The sequence below is a fragment of the Nylanderia fulva genome, unplaced genomic scaffold (genome assembly GCF_048542155.1).
Source record: "Nylanderia fulva isolate GAGA-0341 unplaced genomic scaffold, ASM4854215v1 Scaffold14, whole genome shotgun sequence".
Lineage (NCBI taxonomy): Eukaryota > Metazoa > Arthropoda > Insecta > Hymenoptera > Formicidae > Nylanderia > Nylanderia fulva.
This window is the reverse complement of record NW_028189622.1, coordinates 3,418,695-3,442,624: the sequence shown is the minus strand read 5'-3', so window position 1 is coordinate 3,442,624 and position 23,930 is coordinate 3,418,695. Positions and strand designations below refer to the sequence as shown.

Genomic DNA, 23,930 nt, shown 5'->3' with positions numbered 1-23,930 from the left:
GTTTTGTATTGAAAACCAAATTTCTCTCGTCGACGCCACCATCGCCGATGACGTTAAATCCGATATAAAACCTTTCGCTTCGACACATGAAGTAGGAGAGAAGTGGAATATGCGAGCGAGATGCTCGAGAGAAAATTTCATTTTTGTACATCAGTTTTTAGTAATCGCCCGAGGCAAAACAAAAATGTTCACGTGTTGAATGAAACGGAATATTGTACAAAAATGCTTCAAAGTAAATGGTACTAGGTAATGATATGTTGCTTAATTGGAATTAAATTAATTAGAATAATGAACAATGAATTATATATATTTAATATGTAATGCATTAATTTCCGCAAAGGTATTTGCAATTTAATTAAGACATACACGTATAATTCTCATTACAGTTTACAACTTAAATATGTTGAATTTTTGGAACATGTTATTACATAATTTTATTCGTGTAAAAATAAACCACTTGTAAATTAATATAAATAAATTTTACACAGTTTACAATTTTAATGATAAATTAAAATATTGCAGAGAACATTTCTATGCCCATCACAAATTTTAATATATTAAATACATCTTATCTGCATTTTTCTGTGCTCTTTTTTCTTTTAAAAATGATGGTGTTTCATCTAAATATTTATATAAGATATTGATAAAAGTGCATAACAGTATTTATATTTATAGCGAAATTATTAATATATATAAATGGAGAAGCTATGATGCTAGATGCGCGTGCAAACAGACAGGCGTAAGCAGTTCCTCAAGGCTCTTCTGGCGTAATTCAGTAATGGTCTTAGGGTAAGGTTCATAATAACTGCGTAAATGAGAGGGGTCCCGTAATTAATTCGAGTATACCCGCGAATGGAGAAAGATGGAGAGAGAGAGAGAGAGAGAGAGAAAGCATGCCTCGTGCCAACCTTGTCGTATACGAAGTAAATTCTACTTTGAAAGCTTCCTTACAAAGCCATTGAATCAGCGCTATTAATTTGATAAATATAAAGCGAATCGTTTCCTCCTATGCATAATATTCGATAACAACCTAGTAAATTTATTCTCCACATAATGTCTTGCAATTTGCTGGTAATACGCTACTTGAACAATTAAAAACATATTTTGAGCATTTTTCGCCGATAAAGTATTACCATTTTTATTTCTCTCCACAAATATTTTTATTTACATACCTTTTCAACTTCGCACGCTTTTTCAGGAAAAAAACTATTATATATATGTATATTAATATATACATATATTTTTTAGTTTTCTATTTGACAGTATTTTCTAATAGTACTTTCTAACTCCAAAAATTAATATGTAAATATATTTTTAAATATATTACACGTTTAGAAATTTGTATATTAAAAGTTTGCGCATTAAATATGCAAAACATATAATTTTAATGCTTAACAAAGCATTGAATTTTCCTTAAAAATGTTGATTTAGTTGTCATTTGAATGCTAATGAGGCTGCTTATTTAAGCAATTACATTTTATGTAATGATATCTATATAATATGATATATTTATTATACATTACATTCAAACTTGTGATGATTGTATGTACAACATCCCATTTAAATTCGTCGTACTCAAATTTTCTTAATCGAATTGGATAATACGAAGAGTTACATACTCGTGAATACACAATACTATCACAGTCACATTATTCATGTGTATTGTAGATGGAGAAGCCACGAACCAGAAATGGCTCGTAAGGGAAATGCGGTGTAACACAGTCTATCTGATGATAACTAATACGTAATTCTGCACTATTGAAATCATATGCATTGTTTCGAATATTCGGACGGTATTGCTAATGAAAGAAATTGAGAACTATAGCAACAGATTGGATATTCTAAATATAAACGTGTATGTATGCGTTGTGTGTGGAGCAAATTATTATCAAACTGTAGAATAAAAAAATAGAAAAGTAGGTAATTTGAAATAAAACATTTAAAAAAAAAAATGTAGATAAGCAAAATAAGTTATTAATACAAATTTTATACTACTTTTAATGTTGATGTAATACAACATATACATTAAAATAAAAGAAAGAAGCGATATGTTAATTTTCTTCATTAAATATTTTAATATAATAATGAATTTTTAAGCATGAAAAATTGTATTGTGTTATTATAATGTATATTGTGTATCTATTAAAAGAGAAGTTTGTTTTCAATTTGAGGCGATTAGTGTGAAATTCAATCATCGCCGATTTACACTGTAAATATATATGCATACATGTATAGATCAAAACAAGCAATATCTTACCAATTTAATTTGGCATTTAATATCATATTACTCGAGATTAAAAGGTGTTAGTGAAACTAATGCGCGCTAATTGATTATATTGCTCCGTTTGTAACAGAGTGAAATATCTCCTCAAATTGTTGTCAAAAGTAAAAATCCATCGATGAAAAATGATAAAAAAATATATATATATATGTGTATATATAATAGAATTATTTATTCAAAGATGTGAGTAATTATCAAATTATCGGTATACGAGTATTATAATGAGAATTATTAAGTATATATTTTATATTATCATATAAAAGCAATATAAATCATTTTTTATTTAATAAAAATATTAATAACATGTATTTAGGAAAGTAATATTAAATGTTTTCTTCGTTGGATCACATTGCAACTAATAAATTTATAAAAATATAATGCGAAATAATAATAATAAATCACATATAGTTAGAGAGAGAGAGAGTTGCCATATGTTTATAAAAAATTCTTAAATAAACACACACAATTGAAAATTAATGACTAGTTTTAATTAATAAATGTATAATATGTGATAAATAAGAAATAGAACTTTAATATAAAAATTATGAGATAATATACAAATATTGAATGACAATAATTCGAATATATTATTCGAATAATTTGAATTAATCAGGTCGATATATATCGAAAAATCGATTAGACTCGAGAAGTTCAAAAATACCGACTGTCAAACAGCTGGATTGTGCGAGAGGTCGCCAGTAACCGAGAAGTCAGCTGCATCGTGTCGATGTTTCCTTCTTCACAATGCTGGAAGAAGCACAGAGATGGCAATAGCGACAGTAAGATAGTGATTCTGCTTGCTCCTTGTTTTCGTGTACTATTTCTTATAAAATATTAAAATTTTATTTAGTTAATAAACATTAAAATGATTCAATCTGCTTTACGTATGACGAAATTACCTATATTAAAGGGAAGTGCGTCAGCTGATGGTCGATTGACCTTATTGTTTGCCAATTTAAATATAACCTCAAAAAACATTTGCACTACCTCTTTATCTAGGAAAGTGATTCGTATAGATAATGAAAAAGTGAAGGTTGGCAGTAACTCGAAATATGGATTAGTAGACGGAGAAACTACGATGGAAACAATGAATATTAATCAACAGTAAGTACTAATTACAATTGTACAATTAACTTTGTCCAACTATCTCATTATGTTAGATGGATAATAATTATTTATAATTATAGCTGTATTTATTATTATTTATAGCTGTAATATGAATAAAAGAATACATAATCATTTATTGCATTTTATTTGTTTTATTATTGATTAAAAAATTCCCTATTTTTGTTATGTTTTTCAGGCAACATCTATTTCCTAATGAAGATACACCAAATCGACTCTTTGATGGTAGACCGTTTAAAGATATACATGTTGTTAATATAAAATCAACTCCTAATAACACAATTATGAACTTCAAAGAAGGTCGTGGTAGAGTATTAATGCTGCATTCAGCTGGTATAGAAGGTTTTAAGAATGCTAAGAAAGGGACAAACCTTGCTGCTCAACAAGCAGCTATTACACTTGGCAATGTAAATATAGATCTATAGATTGTATGTGTAGTAGATGTAATATAAATATAATCTTTCAAATGTATATATCTGTTATTTAGCGTATTCGTGAATATGGTGTAAATACAATAAGAATAAAGGTACAAGGTATTGGTCCAGGTAGAATGGTATGTATTAAAAAAAATGGTTATTTATTTCAATAGGGAATAATTTTTAACACGTTCTAATAATGAAAATTATGTTTCAGTCTTCTATAAAAGGTTTACAAATGACAGGATTAAATATTATATCAATTACGGATGCTACTAGAGTAAGTTGGAATCCACCTAGACCACGAAAACGGAGAAGGGTGTGATTATTATGTATTATGATTTATTATTAACTGTGAACATATAATTGGATATATTAATAGATATATTATCTTATAAAAATTCTATGTGGTACATTATTTTCGAACTCCAAATAATTAAAATACATAACACTATTAAAATCTTCACAATTAATTGTTGATTGCCAGTGATAAAATTTTCACAAATAATAAGATGCAATTTAATTCGACCAAAAACTGGCTATTCATTTATTAAAAATAAGTACACACTACGTTTTGACCCACATTGTGGTCCTTTTCAAGTGCTAGAATACAAAAATACATAATTTGGCAAGCGAAATTAACATTACATTAACACTAAATTTGATCTGTAATACATACTTGTTCTTATTCAGCAATTACATTAATTAAAAATTAAACTATTAAAATGTTTTTATTTCAAATTTAAGTCACCAAAATTGTTTGCAACTGACATTTTTATTAAATTATAAATTGGTTCATTTAAAAAATTATTTTTATCATGTTTCTTCTCTTAATTTTTTAACTTTTATTTATAACAATTAATTGTTACTCTACAGACATTTTTATAAATAAACAACTTGAGGATATATATACAAAAATAATATTTATCACATATATTATACTAGGTATATATATTATACACACACACACACATATATATATATATATATATATATATAAAGTATAAATGACTAGATTAAATAATCTTGTACAAGCTTGCATTTTTTTATACATATATATCTTCATCTAATATTTTTTATCATAATTATTTTTTATATATAATCACCTCTTCTCATATTATATTTTTTTAAATCATTAATTCTGTATACATAAATATAAGTTTACTGACTATAAATAGAATTTTTCAAATTTATAACATTTCGAGTATTTATTTGAAATATACGATAATAAGTGTATGATTTTACTATATTGTAAGAATATATATATGTATACACATACACACATATATGTGATGATTGCACGCAGATTTTTTTAACAAATTTCTATTAATTGTCGAATTCTATTTAGCCGAAACAATTTTATAATTGTTTTTGTCTGTAACGTATTTTTTTAGTCGGGAAATACATATTGGTTTTAATCGTGATCATATATTTAATATTTTACTTAATATTTTGAATACTATATGTATTTTCGAATAATATCTTTGCTACTTTTAAATATATGCAACCATACATTTAATGTGTTTTTAAAGATATATTTTATACAAATATATGCACATATATTTATTGCATTAATTATTAAATACATATATAAATAAATGCTAAAAATATTTTTATTTACAATGATATAACAATTTATATATATATATATATATACAATTATAATACAATTTGCATTTGTAATTATAATGTGCATAAATTGTCATATTCTTGTGAACGAATATATTTTATGATATTTATATGTTTAATAATTAATGCAGCATATATCTGAAAACTATCTCGAAAACGTACACATCTTAATAATTTTTTACGTCTTTTAAACATACGTCTTTAAAACATGTCAATATTATCAAATTATAAGTTCAAAATAATTAGTATTATATATTAATATATGTATATAGGTCTAAAAAAAGAGTTACTAACTTGAGGTAATTATTTCAATCATTGATAGGAATCGAATTCGTTCTAGACAAAGAATTAAGTATCAATATAAAGCTCGTATTCGTACTTTCTTTGATCATCCGGTTTGTGTCTCTTGTGCAATCCACGGCACATAGTCCGAAATTCTAGTGTAGATACCCGGCAGTCGTGTTCTGCTGCAACCTATGCCAGTCGAGACTACTCCGATCACCATCAAAGGCTCGACAGGATGATTTCCAACCATTAAGGGCCCGCCGCTGTCAGCCTGGAATAAAGTACAGGATGTGTGCAATGTCCGCACATCCCGTAAGCTTCCGTGGTTAAACGACGCAATACAAACTTTACTTGCTTTAATTTGAGCTGTAAAGTTACGAGAATATCTGTTACGGTGAATTTCGGTACGATTCTATGTATACACGGATCTGAATTATTTTCGTCGTTTAAAATTTGCAAGACGGTAATTACGAGCTTTTCTCAAGTAGAACAGAAAATCAAAATAATATCATTTTGACGTCATATATTGATCAAATTTGGAGTTCAAATTTGGTCAAGATGACGTCAAATTGACATTATTTTGACTTTTCTGTTCTACTTGGGTTAAGGATAATATTTATTTTTATCGGGTTATGTATTAATTTTCTTATAAATATTAAAAAAAATTTCTTTAAGTATATTCTTGATGTCTCGTAAAATTTTTGTTGGGAAATAATAATTTCTTGAAAAAATATTTCTCTTGTTCGCTAAAATGTAAATCCTATTGTTGAGATTGGTATAGAATATCATTTTGATTGTCTACCTTCCAATTTTTTAAATATGAAGTTAATCAAAAGTGATTTTATAATTTATAGTAATTATATCCTGTAGCAAATATATATGTATATTAAAATGATATCTTCAGAAAAATATTAGAGAATTAATAGATTATTTTTTGATGCATTCGTAAACATTATAGAATCGTTTATAATTAAATAAATCGCGTCACGTTCGATATACCCCGAAATCAATTTTTATAGTTGCCAGTCCTAGTTTTCGCGCAAACGAGGTAAACAAGAAATCTAGCACATCTCAATTCCCATCGGAACCCTCAGTGGTATTGTACTTTTTCCCTCTTCAATATATTTCGAAGCAATATGTCCGTTCTCGATTGTTTTCCCGGGAATATCTTCGTCTAAAGGAAATAGAAATTGCTGATAAGAACGCGACGAAGACACGGAGAAAACTTATCGGGGACAAGAAGGGGAACAATATTCTTATTTTAGTTCCGATAGACGTTGACTTGATAATGCTACGGTAGAATTCGCGGAAATAAAATGTTTTAGGAGAAACTACTTAATTGACAATGTCAATCTAACATTCGCATGACAAAGAAAGCACTGTCCATCCCCATCAGAGAGAGGATTATAAATAAATTATTGAAAGGAAATCAAAATTGATTTGTAGATTATCATGACATCATTACAGTGTATACGAGATTACTTTTCGTTTTTTCGAACATAAAAAAAATACGATTTTTAGATTAATGTTTAACAGATGCATGCGAATGCCTGCATTGATGATATCATTAATATCTTTATACCATAATCATCTTTATATTTATACTTTATAATATCAAAAGCATATCTCAAACGCAAAATTGGCTTCCCTGTAATTTATATATTGATTTATACTATTAGAAATTTGGCTAAACAAAATATTCCTAATCATTTATCAAAAAATGTTTTTGCTACACGTGACAGGTACCTATATACTTTCTGCAAAATGTACATCATCATTAATATTAATATCAATCCTCTAAACCGAGTTCGTTTAATCACTGTTCTTTATATACCTTATCGCGGACGAATAATGAAGGCGATGACGTAGAAAACTCATATAATACTTTTATTCTTTTAGTAAACGTTATCATTCTTTTTCAAATCCCTGTCTCAATTTTGCATAAATATCTGTCCACGTTAGAGATCCGCAGAGCGAGGCCGATGCAATTATATACGATCCAATTACCGGGGAACCGGTATCATCCGGCGTGGTCGGCTATCATGCCCGAGCAGCATTGTATGCGCATTACCACGGTATCGTGGGTATTTATTGAAATTCGCGTCGCGCCCGCCCGACGAACCATGAATTCCGTGATCGGGCGATTGACAAGCGACGCCGGGCGAGCAACGATGCAGAAATGCAAAAAAATGCGAGTGCACACGCGGACATTTTGCACCCGAAGATGAATTCGGGCAATGGAATGCCTTTTTACTTACCCAGCAGGAATCTCTTCCGCCCTCTTCCCAACCTGCGCACATCTGCTTTGATTCCACGCGGATCGACTTGCCCTGACTAGCATACCATTCTCTGCACACAGTGTTTGCTACCACGCGAACCTCCACTTTCTGCAACACGTCTGCCCTCTTGTCTGCGAAATATAATGGCGATCGTTTTGGTATACGCAAGCAACTTTCTTTCATGGACAAAAAATGATTTCTCATATCTCGACGAGATTTGTTTTGAATTCGCAAACGATTTAAACTTGTTATGTAGTTTTAATCGAATCGCAATATAAACTTTGAATGTGCAATAGTGAAAATAAGGGCAGTTTGTGCCAACGATAACGCTTTAAATTAGATCATTTTTATTCTCTCTATAAGTAGAACGATAAAAATAATATATGTATATAAATAACAAATTTAGATCTGCTTAAACCGTAATGTACAATCACTTTTGATATATCCAGGAAAATGTAATTGATCATACACGGAATTTTTTTAATTATTACTGTCATGATTGATATATTAATTATAAATTTTTGTAAATTTCTGGAGACAGCACAACTTGATAATTTTTGTCTAAGATAACCTTAGCCACTTTATTGATTTCAATTGGCGTATAGAATTCGATGCTCGCGGAAACTTTGGTGATTATGGAAACTTGGATGCGTGTTTTGTTGCTTCGTTATCATGTTAATATTCATCGAAACATCTTACGATATATCTCAAGTATTTATGAACGCCTTGAGCGCAACTTGAATAACACGATTCAGATTATTCACATTCTAATATATCCAGTCTATCGAAAACTTATTTACCACTCGAGAATTATGTTACAATCGCGTACATGTACAAAATGCTGACACATTGTACATTTCGAGGTATGCTATTTACGAGTAATTGACAGAAATTGGAAGCATTCGAGAGCGTTTGAATATCGCTTGATTTTGATGAAAAGTTTCGCAGAAGTTACATTAGAATATTTAGAAGTCAAACTTTTTCAAACCAGATAAGTTACTAAAAAGTGATATGATACGATAAAATGCAATTAAATTCATAATTTATATATTAGATATTATATTTATTATATGCAATTAAATTCATAATTTATATATTAGATATTATATTTATTATATAACATGTATGAATAATAGAACATAATACTCAGTTTGCAGTTTGAAATATGAATTTCTTATGGAATATTGATCGAACATATGAAATATTTGAATCTTTGGCAATATCGTAAGGTATATCTTAAAAAATTCTTTGTAAAGTAATGTGAGAATAATTAAAATTTCCGTCACAATAATTTTAAACGTCATATACATCACATTTAACTCGGTATCAAAGTCTGTCGGAATAGTTAACGTAATAAGAATTAATTCCGCCGTAATCATAATTGATGTGAAAAAGAGGGACAATTATTTTACATCTATATACTCACATCTACTTCTATCTTCTCCGAGCCAACCCCAACCTGCAACCATGGCCTCCATACCATCGAAAGCACTATATCCTGGTGTTCCTGTGGCCACAGGTAAACATGCGGGTTTCACGCTCTCCGACCAGCTGATCGGTCTTGCAAGTTCCAGGAGGGCAATATCGTCCACATACTTGCCGCATTTGTGACTAGGATGTAACAGCACGTTTATGACGCTCTCGTGTATTGCGGGTGGCATTTCTGGAGCTCTTAAATTGTGCTCGCCTAACGTGACGCGCAGTTGTCCCACCGGAATTTGAATCGTGCCGCTGAATTAAAAGCAAACGAAAATCAATTTGCGAATGATACGGCTTATTATCAGATAGATACTTGATTGCATATAACAATCTTTATTATTAATTAAATTATATATAATTTGTATATCATAATTTTAGAGTTTTTTTTCTCTACATTTTTCTCTGAAAAAGATATATGCTTTATAGGGAATAAAAAAATATTAATTACACAATTGGAGAAAAATATAGTATTAAAATTAAGTAATACTAAAAAGGTATAGTATTTATATATAATATGCATTATATAGAATCATTGCTAATTGCTCGCAGCTATTACCTGGAAAAAATTGAATAAAAAATAGCGAAAATGAAAGTACACAACTATATGCGACAGCGGCATATAAAGTTTGACAAAATAATTCGAGATGACATTTTTCATTCCTGAAATTTCGAAATATTCGATTTATCTACAATCTGCATGAATTTTTATGTTCACATAGTAAAAACAGCAAATGAGAAATAAAACAGTATGAGTTTTGATTCTTGCGTCTCATGCAAATCAAGAATGTAACGATGTATTTTTATATCTTGTTTGACTCGTAACAATTCCATAATCATGATGTTATATAAATCGACCAACAGAGTCAAAGCACGAAAAATTAATTATTCGGAACTGTATCTCTTGGTTTGAGATCACTAGTTATGTAAGTTTCGAGATTAATTTATATATGGAACTTAGTGATCTCAAATCAAGAAATACAGTTCCGAATAATTAATTTTTCGTGCTTTGGCTCTGTTGGCCGATTTAAATAACATCATATTTATATTCTTTATATTGAGAGCCGATAAAAATATTTCTTTCTGAATTCCATAATCGTCGCAAGAATTAAGTGCACCAAGAGTACGAGAGCGCTTGTATGCATTTCGGAGGGATAAAAAAATGGTCTGTCGTAGATTAATATCTCGCTACCCTCCTTCCATGGCCCTCTCAATTTCACCAACGAATTCCGGCTTTTTCGCAGTTTCTTTCCCTGAAACGTCAGTAATTATTTAACCGGGATTTTTGTGCCGCTCGAACGGCGCGTCCGCGTCTGCAGAGCTCTCTTGAAATACCTGACCCGGCCGAAGTGGCTTCAGTTAATTAATCGGTCTACGGTGCCTCTGAATAATTAACAAAATTACGACACCCCTTCCATCAGGACTATCCGTTGTATCCGTGGTCCTTCTCCCTTCTTCCTTCGCTATTTCACCCCCTGCCGGTCCATTTTCGTCAAGCAACCCCTTGCGTATCATCCCTTCTTCCCTCGCCATTTCTTCCTCAGAAGTTTATTGCGGAGCGTTTTCTAAGTTTCCAGGTCCTGTTTCGCCGCCGCTCCTTACAAAGCCGCCTTAATGGACCTTTCCATCGTCGTCGAGTCTCCCGCTATTGTCCCACGGCTCGCGGATTATACGGTTTACTTTCAATGCATCTCCCTCTCTCTCTCTCTCTCTCTCTCTTCTTGACGCTGCACCCTTTCAATTAAAATGCGCGAGCGCTCGGGCGTTGCATCGACGAGTGCAACGGTTGCAGCGATGCGATTCGTTTAGGCAAATCAATATACTATAAATATTCACTTTAAGTGGATTGATATTGTATAAAAAAAATTAATTTTAAATATATATTGCAAAATTGGCATAGAGATTAAAAAAGATGCATATATGCGTTATTATTGAATGAAAAACACAAAGGTAGTAATTCGATGTCAAGTAGATGCATAAAAATGACAGAGCGGCATGTTCAAAAGCTTTTTAAAAACACTGTATTTTTTATGTAAATTTTTCTCAGTAAGATTATTTTTATAAATTCTTTTATATTCACGTAACATATACATTACCTGTAACATGTCATGATTATCAAATAGATGCGTGTTCAGTATCTTATTTGTTATGAATCGAATTGCATTTTTTGTCTTTTGATTGTCTACATATCATTATATATAAAGTTCACCTATATAATGATGAGGGAGACACATGGAAATCCAAATGCAACATCCGGTTGACAACAAATGAGATATTAATGTTTGTGTTAATTAACTATTACATATTTCACACAATGTCTAAATATAGAGGTGTATGAAAATTACTTTGCTTTAATCCCAAATCAATATGAGATTAAATGAAACCAAACTTAATCCTAGCGTAATATGCACACATATATTTATATACGCACACACACACACATATACACGCGCACGCCCTTAATTTATTTGTTATGGTCTTTATATTTTTACGTATATCTTTTTTCTATTCATTCATCACGGAAGATAAGTGATGAAAAAAAGCAGAATTGTATAACGACGTTTTTCCATCTATTAAAATAAATTAAAACGAGACTCAATTGTCCAACGTACACTGTTGCAATTAAATTGCACATGCGCATCCTCCTTTTATTGTACGAGAACAGTGTTTGCTATTCGAGAGTGCGACAGCGATCTATTTTTTCTACATACTGGTGGCCTCGTTAAAAATTAATTGGATGCCGAATCGGTAAATCGATTGGAATTAATTTCGGTTCGGCTCGTTAAATATCGTGCGGCTCTCCTGGCACCACTATATCGACATCGGGACGCAGTCGTGAATTACGCAACGCTGCGCGGAGAATGACGTTAGCAATAAGGTAGTGTTGAACATTAATTTACCGTGCGATATCGTCGAACGAGAAATATCGACTCTGCGTCGCTAGGCTGCCAGTTCTTGTATCACCATACGGGTATAATTCATACCTGCTCGCATAACGATTAATCAACCATATTATTCATAGCGGGCATTGTATTAATAATAATTGGTCGTCATGCTATCAGTTTGTGATAGAACGGAGAGTAATAATTTATTTAATCATTCGCTAATCCAGTGAATTCTATTTTGTTTGCGTACAGCTAGTTTGAGTCATATATATGTATACTATTTTGGATCATGTCACAGTTTTCTTTCTAATTTAATAGACGTTACCAGCTTATTCATGTATCATTCGGAGATTTAAGTTCCGCCACAAAACTAATTATGTAACACAATATTTTTTTTTTTATTTAAGTTAAATGAATTTTAAAATATTTTATAGCAAACTAATTATTGAGAGCTGTACATCACTAAAATATTTAAGAAGAAGATCAAAAAGCAAATTATTACGAATTTCATTTTGTAATCTTTCTTTCGCGATTGATGTCTAGATAGATATATATTAATCACCAAGAACCACTACCATAAAAATAAAAATAAGTGTTAGATGTCATCGATCCTACGTCATTTTTTTTATAAAAATGATGCTACAGAGAAAAACGGGAAAAAATGAAAAGGCTCGAAAGCAAGGGAGAGAATGTGACGAAAATGGGTAGTCCCCTAATTTTCATACACTCTCATCTCGCGTCTTGCTGCAACGTTTTCCGTGCGTTTTGCATGGCCGCTAGCAATTACTGAGTGGTCTGTAATCTACACGCAATCATGGTTTACAACGCCAAAGCTCAGCGCTGAATTCTCTACGGTCGCTCGCTACTCTCGAACGGCCCCTATCGCCCTCTCCATCCCGCTGTAATCTGTCCAGTAACCGAAAGGGATATGCAATATCTGCACGTTTTGTTGCTCACCCGGCTGTAGGTCTGCTCGCCTGTTTAATTATATCTACACGAAAGCTGTCCCGCATACATCCCCGCGGCCGCATAGCAAACTCATCTGCTACGCAGTAATAATAATTGTTATCCGTTTTAATGCGCGACATAATCATTCCTACTTATTATTGCATTTGCTTTGACAAAGCGTTGTCCAATGATAGATGTAAGATTTTCAACGACACACAATAATCGTTTTGCTGATAGGATGATGTATATAGAAAATAAAATATTTTATTTTAGTATCATTTAAAAAATATTCTGACGTGTATGTATATGTAAAAGTAATTTTTTTACAGGATAATTATTTATATGCTAGATTGTTTGAAATATTCTACAATGCTGATTTTAAATTATCGGATGATTATAATCGTCGTTTAATAACTTGATATTAAAATAAGATTTACTATTTTTATAGTGTCTGTATATGTATGAACTTCTCTCTCTGTCTGTCTTTTTATCTCTTTTTCTCTCTCTCTCTCTCACTATTATTGTATGTATTTTATTAAGAGCAATTTGTACTTATTGATTAATTAGTAGCAGTATGCTCCGAAATATTCTATAAGAACATAATGTTTGCTGTGAAAAATTTGTTTGTTTTTATTTGAATTTTGACATACTAACACGATAAAAGTCGTATGCGGACGCATACAGTTGCATCTATCTTATTATATTTGTATAAGAGATCGAAGAACGTTTCTGTGATGTCGCTTTTAAATTTTCTAGTGGCTTTTATTTAAGTTCTTCTCTATTTAAATGTCTTTTTTTGTGCATAATTAGGATTTTTTTTAAAAAGTGGTTAACTTAACGAATAAAATAGAAAGTCGACCGAATCTTACAATAATAATAGATTTGAATAATCACTGACAATATTCCATATGTAGACATAAACAATATTTGAAACATATATTAAATAACTATCATTGTAAACATACGTAAAAATCTTGCTGAATTATTACAACGAAAATTATTTCAAATTTTTAAATTAATTTTTCTTTAATAATTATCTTGAAAAGGTTTTATAAGTTTCTTTAACATCAAACATTTCACTGACTAAAGCTCAAAAGACTGTGAAAGTCACAAAATTGAAGACAAAATTAAAATGTAATAAGATATTCTTGATCAAATGGAACATTTTCTATAAATAAATAATCTGAGATAATAATCAGGTATCACAACCTTTAGCGGATTTAACAAGATTTAATATGCGCGTATCCCATTAAAAGTTGTCAAGAAATTGTAAGTTTCCGATCGACCGTTGAAAATAGAGCTTACTTTGTAAAGGACTTAGTCTTTACAGTCTATGTACTCCGTTAATGAAGAGATGCCTCTTTTGAGAACTTGTTGCGAAAGTATAACCAAAATTAAGAACATGGATATTTTATGTAATATATATATATATATATATATATATACTTATTTTCACACATACTCACGCACACATATTTTTATATATAAAATTTAACTTTTTTGGCGTGCATGTTCATTATAAAAACAAGAATTTTATATATAAACACGTAATCAGAAAATTTCAAGTATAAAAAATTGCAACGATTGTATATAGTGACAAGAGATTAAAAGAGTGATGGCAAATTTGGCCCATTTTTGGGACCTTGAATTAAACATTTTTTTTTCATGGCAAATAGTACTATTATATGAAACATTAATCCCAGTAAAATTTCAAGATGAGCATAGGCACGGTTCCGGATATACAAGGGCGGGAGAGTGATGATTTTTAGTCAGTGTATGAGAAATTATCACTTTCACTTCTTCATATCTAAGGAACCGTGCTTATGCTCATCTTGAAATTTCTCTGTGATTAATGTCTCATCCAGCAATATTATTTGGCATAAAAAAAGTTTGAAATTTGAGATCCCAAAATTCGACCCTACAAAATGGCGAAAAAACAGGCCTTTTTGCCATCACTCTTTTCTATATATGTGCAGTATAAATTATAATATAATACATATTATACTTACGAGCAAAAACAATGCGCGGCGCTCATTATAAATCTGGAATTCAAGATGACACCCCCACAAAAGTGGCCACCCTTTCTTGTTATGCTTACGAGCCATGGCAGCTCACGTGGTGCTGCGTCCTGACCTCCGACAATTCTCGCCTGTCGTATGCCGCTTGTACCGCATGGAACATCTGCCACTAATATCAAATACGGATTTTCTCGTTAATGCTCGGTAACGATTAATTGCCTCGGTGATCTAGTTGCAAGCAGGCTTGGCGCAATATACGAAGCCATCAATATCGCATCGATCGATAGCGACACGATCTTGGGTGTCGCTTTCGTTCTCTTTTTCTTGCGCGAGAACGAAGCGAAGATGAGTATCGACACGTTGAAAGTGTCCAAAGAATCACCAAATTGGATGACGCGCTGTATAATTTAACGATACTCTCAATGTTTTATTACCTTGTCGGAGAGTGTATATCGTGCATCCTCTTTTTAACTTATTATAAAAATTGTAAACTTTTACAAGATTAAGATATCTCGTTTCTCCTCATAATAGTATCTTTTCTGTAGTTTTACTTTTTGTATATTTTTCTACAAGAGTTTACTACCAGTTTTTCAAGACATGCATCTATGATATCCATGAATTCCTGCAGAACAAATGTGTACGAAAGATTCTATATTTCATTATTCTATGTATATTTTATTTATTATTTTATGCTTCATTTATTTTATGTCTTATCGACAGAACGAACCACGGGAAATTTAGAAAATCGCAATTGTTGTTAGATATTGATAGTATCGTCGTATGCTTTGATTGTTCCGTACGGAATTAGCATTTGTATTCTTGATGAGAGCATATTGACAGGTTATTGATCGGCTCTAGCATTCAATGATTAATGTTCGTGATATGGCTTCAATGGATAGAGCTTCCGTATATAATAAGATTCTTGACAGACGCTCGAATGGGTTTGTGACCAATTTTAAAGATATAATTATCAAAGATTTTAAGCATATAATATTATTGTTAATAAATTAATCTGATAATAAAATTTTGTTAAAGATATTTTGCAAAAGTTAATATTTGCTAAATAATAGTATAACTTTACATTTATTTGTTCGATGTATTATTTTTTAAATTAAAAATTTAAAGATAATGATTGCAGCTTTTAGAAGAATTTTGAAGAAAATTCACTATATATAATATTTACTTCAATAAATTTTACTTATATTTAATTTGTTGTTGTTATCAAAATATTTAATTAAAGAAACATCAACTATGCAAATACATACCTATATTTAATGTGGTTTAAAAAGAAAAGATTTAATCTATTTGTTTTAAGATGTAAATAAATGTTATAATCATGGATGTATGTGTGTGATTGATGCAGTTAAAATGCAATAAAGGTTTATTTAGTTTACGCAATGGACGATTATAAACCGTTATCATTACCGTAGGCAATAATCGTAAATTGTTATCATTATTAATTAATGTGCATCAATTAATTAGTATGCACAATTAATTTACACCAATTACATTAACAATAATTTGTAATTGATTCGGTCATTGCAAAAAGGACGTAGAAGAGAGTCTTATTGATTGAAGTGAATTTATCATTAGATTTTTGCCTCACACAAATTGTTATAAGTAAAATTCAATATAAATATAATTTTTAGATTATTTTAATTATAGATTTATAGATTATATTTAATGATACATTTAATTATAATTAGTTTCAATAACTGTTACATATTTTCAAGTTTCCGTTCAAATTATTAACAATTTCTTCGCTTATGAAAAAATTCACATTTCTATAACCGAACCATAATCTTGCAGTCACACTTGCAAAAGAAACGATCGGCTCTATTAATATAGGACATTTGACAAAAAGCACAATATAACGTGTCATCTTCCCTGATCTTTTAAAAATAGATATACAGGATGTCCGATAACTAAAGGAACAACAATTACAAGTGGATTCTTTGGTCAATTTGAGAACGATTTTTCCTCAACAAAAATGTCGAAAAAGGTCATCATTTTTTACAACTTTCCAATATTTGTCATTATGTATCTTTATAACTAAGCCTCAAATTAAAATTTTATTATAGTAAACTCTACCTGAAATTAACTGACGAATGTAATTATGTTAGACTTTTAACTCCAAAACGTTTAGTTTTCAAAAAACCCATTTTTTTTCAATCGCTTATAACTCGAAAATTATTGACTTCTCAACATTTTTGCTAAGGAAAAATCGTCTCCGAATTGACCAGAGAATCCGCCCTTAATCATTAATCCGTTAGTTACCGGATACATATAGAGATGAAATTACATTCTTAAAATCTGCCTCGGTGCGACGCGATGGCGACCGTTAATGGCGTTGCATTTAATTGAAACCCGAATCGCTGCGTTACCGGAATGTTAACCGATTCGAATGAATCCTCTCTGGTGGCGGCACGGCGTTGGCGTCGCGCGAATTTAATGCCCCGAGCAGATAGGGACAGATACGACGGATCTGTCACTACAATCCCTGCGACGCCCCTGCTCTGCGTCCCTATTCCCTCTCCTCTCCCGCCCTTCACCCCACCCTTCGAATCAACCCCTCTCTCTCTCTCTCTCGTTTCACGCCCCGACTGATTAATTGGACCTCTACGCCGGTACCAACCCGGTATTTCCCTATCCCTGCCGCTCTTCCACAACGGACGAGGAAAGGACGTCGAAGCGGCCAGAATGGTAGGAGGGTGAAACGGGGATGGCATAGAATTCGAAGTCGCCTCTATTCCGAAACGCGTAATAGATATGTCAAAACCAGCTCGGGGACGCGATCATGATAATACGAGCCGATGCCTCGGCTGGCCGCGTTGAACGCGAAACCGCCCCCGTTTATCCTTCCCGGATCGGATTGTGCTCAGGGAGTGTCGAAAAAAGACCTCTCTCTCTCTCTCTCTCTTTTCGCGCGTTTTCGGTAAAAGCCTGAGCGTGGCTTTTCCGAAATCGACGGTACGTATCTTGGCAGCCGAAGTCGCAGCGTGCGCTTTTGCTGTATTGGTAATCTGGATTCTATTTTGTGAGATCATATATTATGCACAGAAAAAACAGTATCCTTGAAAGAATGCAAATATGATGATTCAAGTATATTTTATTCTTATAATAGCGCCAAATATAAATAATTTTGGATAAAGGATAATTTATTTCTTAAAACAAAGTGCAAAATATTCCGCGAAAATCAACATGTCAGCCGATTGTTTTTATATCTCATATGCGATGATTAATGATTGAAAGTTTGTATATATGAAATGATGTATTTATTTTTGTTTTAATTTCACAAATGTCTCTGCTCAGCGACTTTGTGCATGTATAATCTCTTCTTCCAACTTGTATATTATATCTTAGATATGAATCTATAAGATTAAGTTCTACTCGCGATATTGATTCTCTGCCAACGATAAGATAAATCTGGAAGCAACCATGGACATCTGTCGAAACAATTTTATCCTTGATATTTTACTTGACAAAATTAATCGAGATAAAAGTTGCTATACTTGGAAATTATTTTCTAATTATTTCAAGCTTATCTTTGAATTAATTTGAGTCATTAATAATTGAGTCATTAATAATAAATTAATTGAGTCATTAATAATCCAAAATTTGTACTGTAATACACGTAACGTTGTTAAATGCACTACAAGCAAAGTTTTCTTATTTTATCACTCTGAAGAATAATGTAATTAAATCTCACTGATAATTCGATAAATTTATTCCATAAATTTAATAAAATTGATATTTTTTTCTATACGCATGATATACAGTTTTTGTGTGTAATATCCAAAAATTATTATTTTCGCGACATTTCGAGAATTATAGAAGAATAGAAAATAAAATAAAAATTTACAGTTGTAATTAAAAAAAAATATACAATATATAATAAATTTTGCACATGTAGAGAGTTTCCATATTTTGTATTCATATCACTGAAACACAATAATTAATATTCGTATCTTTTTCCATCGATAAAATTGTAGATTCTCCGATATTAGAAGTTTACGAAGCCTTCTCGTGACCTCGTGTGGGTTAAAAGCCTTTCTAATATCGTTCGTCACGGTTTTGACATTGAAATAATCGCGTAAAGAGGTAGAGAATTATTGAGCAACGCCGAGGTCGCGTACTTGTCAGCTTTCGGCCTTCGGCAAGGCTGTTCACATCTATTCTTCTATTCCGTACGCACCCATCCTACGTAAGGACAAATGTCCCAAAAAAACGCGGCTATCTTTTCAAATAGTTGAACTACTCACACTTATTATTCGCGGAAGATTTATATTCTCAGTTTCAAGCTCACTGTTAGTTGAACGCTGGCATAAAAAATGCCATTACTTTTCTGTTAATGGTAAACCACTTTTTTTTCGATTTTCGATACGTTTATACAACGGCCGTATGTGCAGGCGATCGTAACAGGCGAAGTAACGGTAACGTAATTTACGCGGTAACGTAATTTGTTTATCGAACGAAATAACGGTAGCGGTTTGCGAGTCGAATAGTTCATGCGAGGAATATTTTTCCATGTAATACTGATTATCTTTTATTTATAAATCGTTGGATTTATAAAACGAGTCATCCGTTTCTGAATTTCGGGAAAATGTTTTAATAACGTTCAGAATATATATGTGTATATATATATATATATATATATATATATATATATGTATATATATATATGTTTATATATATATGTATATATATATATGTATATATATATATATTTACGCAAATAAATAACATGCGCGGAATTCGATGCATAGAATTTCAAACAATAATATAATTTGTTTAACAGGGGCCAGATGCTGATTACAATCTGTCGAGTGATAATAATTATCAAAATTTTATTCAGTAAGCGACAATATGAAAGATTAATCATTTTAAATGTTGTATCATCCCCGCATAATCTCGCGGTTGATTACTCAGTCACGAAGCGTAAAATTAATGCTCATAACGATCAGTGTAATTGTTCAGTGAAGGAATAGTTGGTAGGCAGCTGTCGATGTGATGCATAAACCACGTTGCTTCGCTTCCACATAATATAGTGCTTAAATATTTGATGGAAACGATCGTTTTATTGCCGGTAAAACAAATAATTAGCTTTATTAAATTCACCCAGCCGGCGCTCTGTCTGATATTTTGCATCAAAGAGTGAATTGTAAATGAGGTAATGACACTCTATACAATCTACATTATGCACCAGTACGTGTTGTTCAAATAATCTATCAATGTGCTGTCTCTGGCACGAGAGCTTTTTAGGATGTAAATCAACATGGTAGACAGTTTTTTGCGGCGCGTTAATTCCATCATTTTTTCCAAGCGCATGCATTTTATTCCGATCGTTCGACCAGTTGGCCGATGAATTCTGACACGCGGAATGAAATATTTACCCGTTCTTGTATCTACTTGTTTGAATAAGTGGAAATTTCATCGATATTAAAAGACACGTTATAAATGATGCCAAAATTGTTGAAAAATGTTTCATATGTAAAAAAAAAAAACTAAACTATCTAAAAAAGAGATATTATTCTAATATAAAATGTTTAAATATAATTTGAAAGATTTTACTTTATCATGGTAGAATGCATGGAAAATTAAATTAAATTTATCGAAAAATATACGATTTATATAAATATGTAATTAAACAGAGATATATTATATAATGTATCTACTTAACCAGATAAATATAGGACTATAATTATGTGATAAACAAGCTCTAACTATATTGAATCAATCGATGTAGCATGTTTGGCATATATGTATACATATTTAGCTGCTTAATTATATTATCAAATAATAATCTAATATCTAAATATCTGATATAATAAAGGCGTAACCTTACAAAATATTTCCCTCAAGTATTATCTGATTAATTAAAGATAAATATCGATTTTTACTTTATTTGACTAATTTATCCACATTTTATTTTACAACTGATATTATAATCAGTGGTTTTTTAGTGATACTGCAATATGTTAATCAAGGAAAGAGATCAATTACATGTATGAATCATGTATTGAATTACATATCAAACAATATTCCAGTTACCTTCTGTTGCTATTGTTATCAATTATTATGTGATTAAATTAATAATTAATACGCTCAAAATAATTGACTTGTAATTCAATAAATATTTCTTGAAAATATATATTAAGAAACATCAAATCTCTCTCATCCTCTACTATATATATATATATATATATAATTTATTATATATATCTTCTCTCGCTTTACTCCCCCTTAATTCTCTCATTCAGTGTCTCTCGCTAAATCATTCCCTAGTATTGGTTGGAAAGCAGCGACGGAGCGAATGTTCGCTACGCTAATGGCGAACACTAAATTCGGTTTATTAACTTCCGGTGTTGCAGCGTAATCCGCAAGCTTCTATTCCGAATTCTCCATTGACTTCCGCTCACCGTCTAGTGCCTCCACTCCGGTTAAATGGACGCCACCCTACTGAGAAACACGAGAGCGACCGTCGTAGCGGTCGAGTTTGTCGTCGAGAGACGGCGGCAGCGAGCCAGTTCATAAAATGCGCATAATATTATGCATTCGCTGTCTCAATTGCCGGAAAATACATTTTGAGATTTCCTGCCGATTTTTCAAATGATAGTTGTCGATTTAGCAAGCCTCTTTATGCATTTATTTTGTTTGCAGCTCTATTATCGCCATTTAAGTTTTACTATAATACCTTTTTTCTTTTTGCAGTTAAATCGACATTTGCATATGAATGATCAAATGGAGAAGGAAACCTAGAGTCGACGGACAATTGACCTGTTACGACATTTTGCCAACCTATTCCTTTCGTAAGTAATCTGATAACCTCGCATTATTGATTACATCGATTATAAAAATATGAAAAATATGAAATTTAAAATTCAGTAAAATTAAAAAATGCAAAATTTAATTTTAATATGTTAATTTTGTTTGATTTAAATTTTTTTTAATTTTATTTTATTCATATTCTATGTGTATTTTATGTAAATTAATATTTTTCATATTACATGATATTGAATATTTAATGTTTAATTGACTACAAATTCAAATATGAATTTTGCAATAGTACACTTATATAATGAATAATAATTGAGAAAATATAATTAATATAATTATATATTAGAGATTTTTAAAGATAATTATCTGAAACTTTACCATTAACATGATAAAATGGTTAGAAAATCAGAGTCACTTTGATTTAAAGAGAGATTCCTGATATTTACGTAATGGATAAAAAACACAACGTATTTGAAGGTAAGAGGTAACACAAAATTATTCGAATTTCTCGGAATAATATCGAAATGAAGTATGTTGCATAATACACCACGCAGTAAATAAGTTCTCGAAAAATTAATTGCAACAGGAATAGTTGGCGAGCTTCTCAGAGTTTCGAGGCAACTGACTAATACAGAGTTTACTATAGATGTTGTAGTTTGATAAAGTAAGTTTACTACCTAAACTTTGAGAACCACAGAAGAGGCTTTAGGTTCCCACTTCACGGATAGCTACGAAAATAAGTGCGCAGGAGTACCTTCTGCGTGTTGTAGTACATGCTTTATGTACATTTCGTTATTACTATTACGACGCGTAATAAGACACAGTACGCGGCATCGTATTTCGAGTTGCATGTTGCAGCCAGAAGTAATATTCACATAATTGAAAAATAGGAAACTTAATACCCTGAATTAAAAATATAAAATGCATATATTTCATATGTGCTAATAGTCGTTGTATTAAAATTATTATTTTACACAATTTTACATATGAAAGCATTTTGAAGAATTTTTCAATTTTTTGAAATTAGGTATCCAGTTGTAATGCATTGTATGCATTGAGAATTCTTAGGAATTATTAAAAATGTGTTTTGTTTTTTTACAAGTTGCAGTTTAAAATGATGAAATGGGATCAATAATTCTTTATTTAATTATAGAAATAATTGTTATATTATTATTCATACTCTCTCGTTATTTCTTAATAAGCAATTCTGACACTATCATAAGATTACTTTGCTTCTGTAGGAGCATGTATTTTTTCACCGTATTAAAAATGCTCTTAGAAGTTGAAGAAAATAATTTTCTCTCTCTCTTTCTCTCTGTGAATATTAAATTTTTTTCATTACTTTCATAGACATTTACATTTAAGTAGTCTATGTTTTATGTTTTTTCACGAAACGAAAAATTATTCTTGCAGAAGCATAATAACCTGTCATATGATAAAACTTTATTCGGGATCTACTCACGATTAGTAAATTCGGCTCGAATCCGCGTGAAAATTCCAAAGAATAGAAGGGATACGAGGATTCTCGGATGCCCTGGGCTGATCATCTCGTTCCAGATTCGCTGCGCCTTTGTCGGAGAGCAATCAAAAAGTGTAGTCTCGTCGATGTCGGTGCTTCTTTATACATTGTGCAACCACGATCGTATCTTTCTCGCCTTGATTTCTTTCCCTGTCACTGTCTCTCCCCCCTTCCTCCCCCTGGCAACGCCCTTGCTGTTGCTTTTTGTGCGTGGTGCGTGAGATTGTTAAAACCGTGAACTTCACCTTCAATTCGCGGCCATTGATACACGCAGTGTCACCCGCGTGCTTGG

The 23,930-nt window shown here is 31.3% G+C and overlaps 2 protein-coding genes across 2 annotated transcripts; one reads left to right on the top strand and one right to left on the bottom strand.

The window, feature by feature from the left end:
* The first annotated feature begins 2,991 nt into the window (after positions 1 to 2,991).
* mRpS11 (mitochondrial ribosomal protein S11) lies at positions 2,992 to 4,223 on the top strand. Its single transcript, XM_029300737.2, has 4 exons — positions 2,992 to 3,385; positions 3,585 to 3,813; positions 3,894 to 3,959; positions 4,040 to 4,223. Exons 1-4 carry the CDS (start codon positions 3,147 to 3,149, stop codon positions 4,145 to 4,147), a joined length of 642 nt encoding a protein of 213 aa, XP_029156570.1. The 5' UTR covers positions 2,992 to 3,146; the 3' UTR covers positions 4,148 to 4,223.
* A 1,509-nt stretch (positions 4,224 to 5,732) lies between these two features.
* Positions 5,733 to 23,675, bottom strand: LOC114929158 (trypsin). The gene is made up of 5 exons (XM_029300581.2): positions 23,582 to 23,675; positions 15,334 to 15,511; positions 9,442 to 9,746; positions 7,995 to 8,146; positions 5,733 to 6,007 (listed from the first exon to the last, which is right to left on the bottom strand). The coding sequence occupies exons 1-5, from the start codon at positions 23,664 to 23,666 to the stop codon at positions 5,840 to 5,842; spliced, it is 888 nt and encodes a 295-aa protein (XP_029156414.2). The 5' UTR covers positions 23,667 to 23,675; the 3' UTR covers positions 5,733 to 5,839.
* Positions 23,676 to 23,930: the final 255 nt, after the last annotated feature.

Bases quoted from the DNA above. Each gene is read 5' to 3' on its own strand.
- LOC114929158 (XM_029300581.2), bottom strand. From the start codon at position 23,666: ATGATCAGCCCAGGGCATCCGAGAATCCTCGTATCCCTTCTATTCTTT. The intron at 9,747-15,333 runs GTAAGTATAATA...CTTTTAATTCAG, and splicing joins GCCGCGCATTGTTTTTGCTC to CGGCACGATTCAAATTCCGG. The intron at 6,008-7,994 runs GTAAGTAAAAAG...ACTTTATTCCAG, and splicing joins GCGGAAGAGATTCCTGCTGG to GCTGACAGCGGCGGGCCCTT.
- mRpS11 (XM_029300737.2), top strand. From the start codon at position 3,147: ATGATTCAATCTGCTTTACGTATGACGAAATTACCTATATTAAAGGGA. The intron at 3,386-3,584 runs GTAAGTACTAAT...TATGTTTTTCAG, and splicing joins ACAATGAATATTAATCAACA to GCAACATCTATTTCCTAATG. The intron at 3,960-4,039 runs GTATGTATTAAA...ATTATGTTTCAG, and splicing joins GTATTGGTCCAGGTAGAATG to TCTTCTATAAAAGGTTTACA.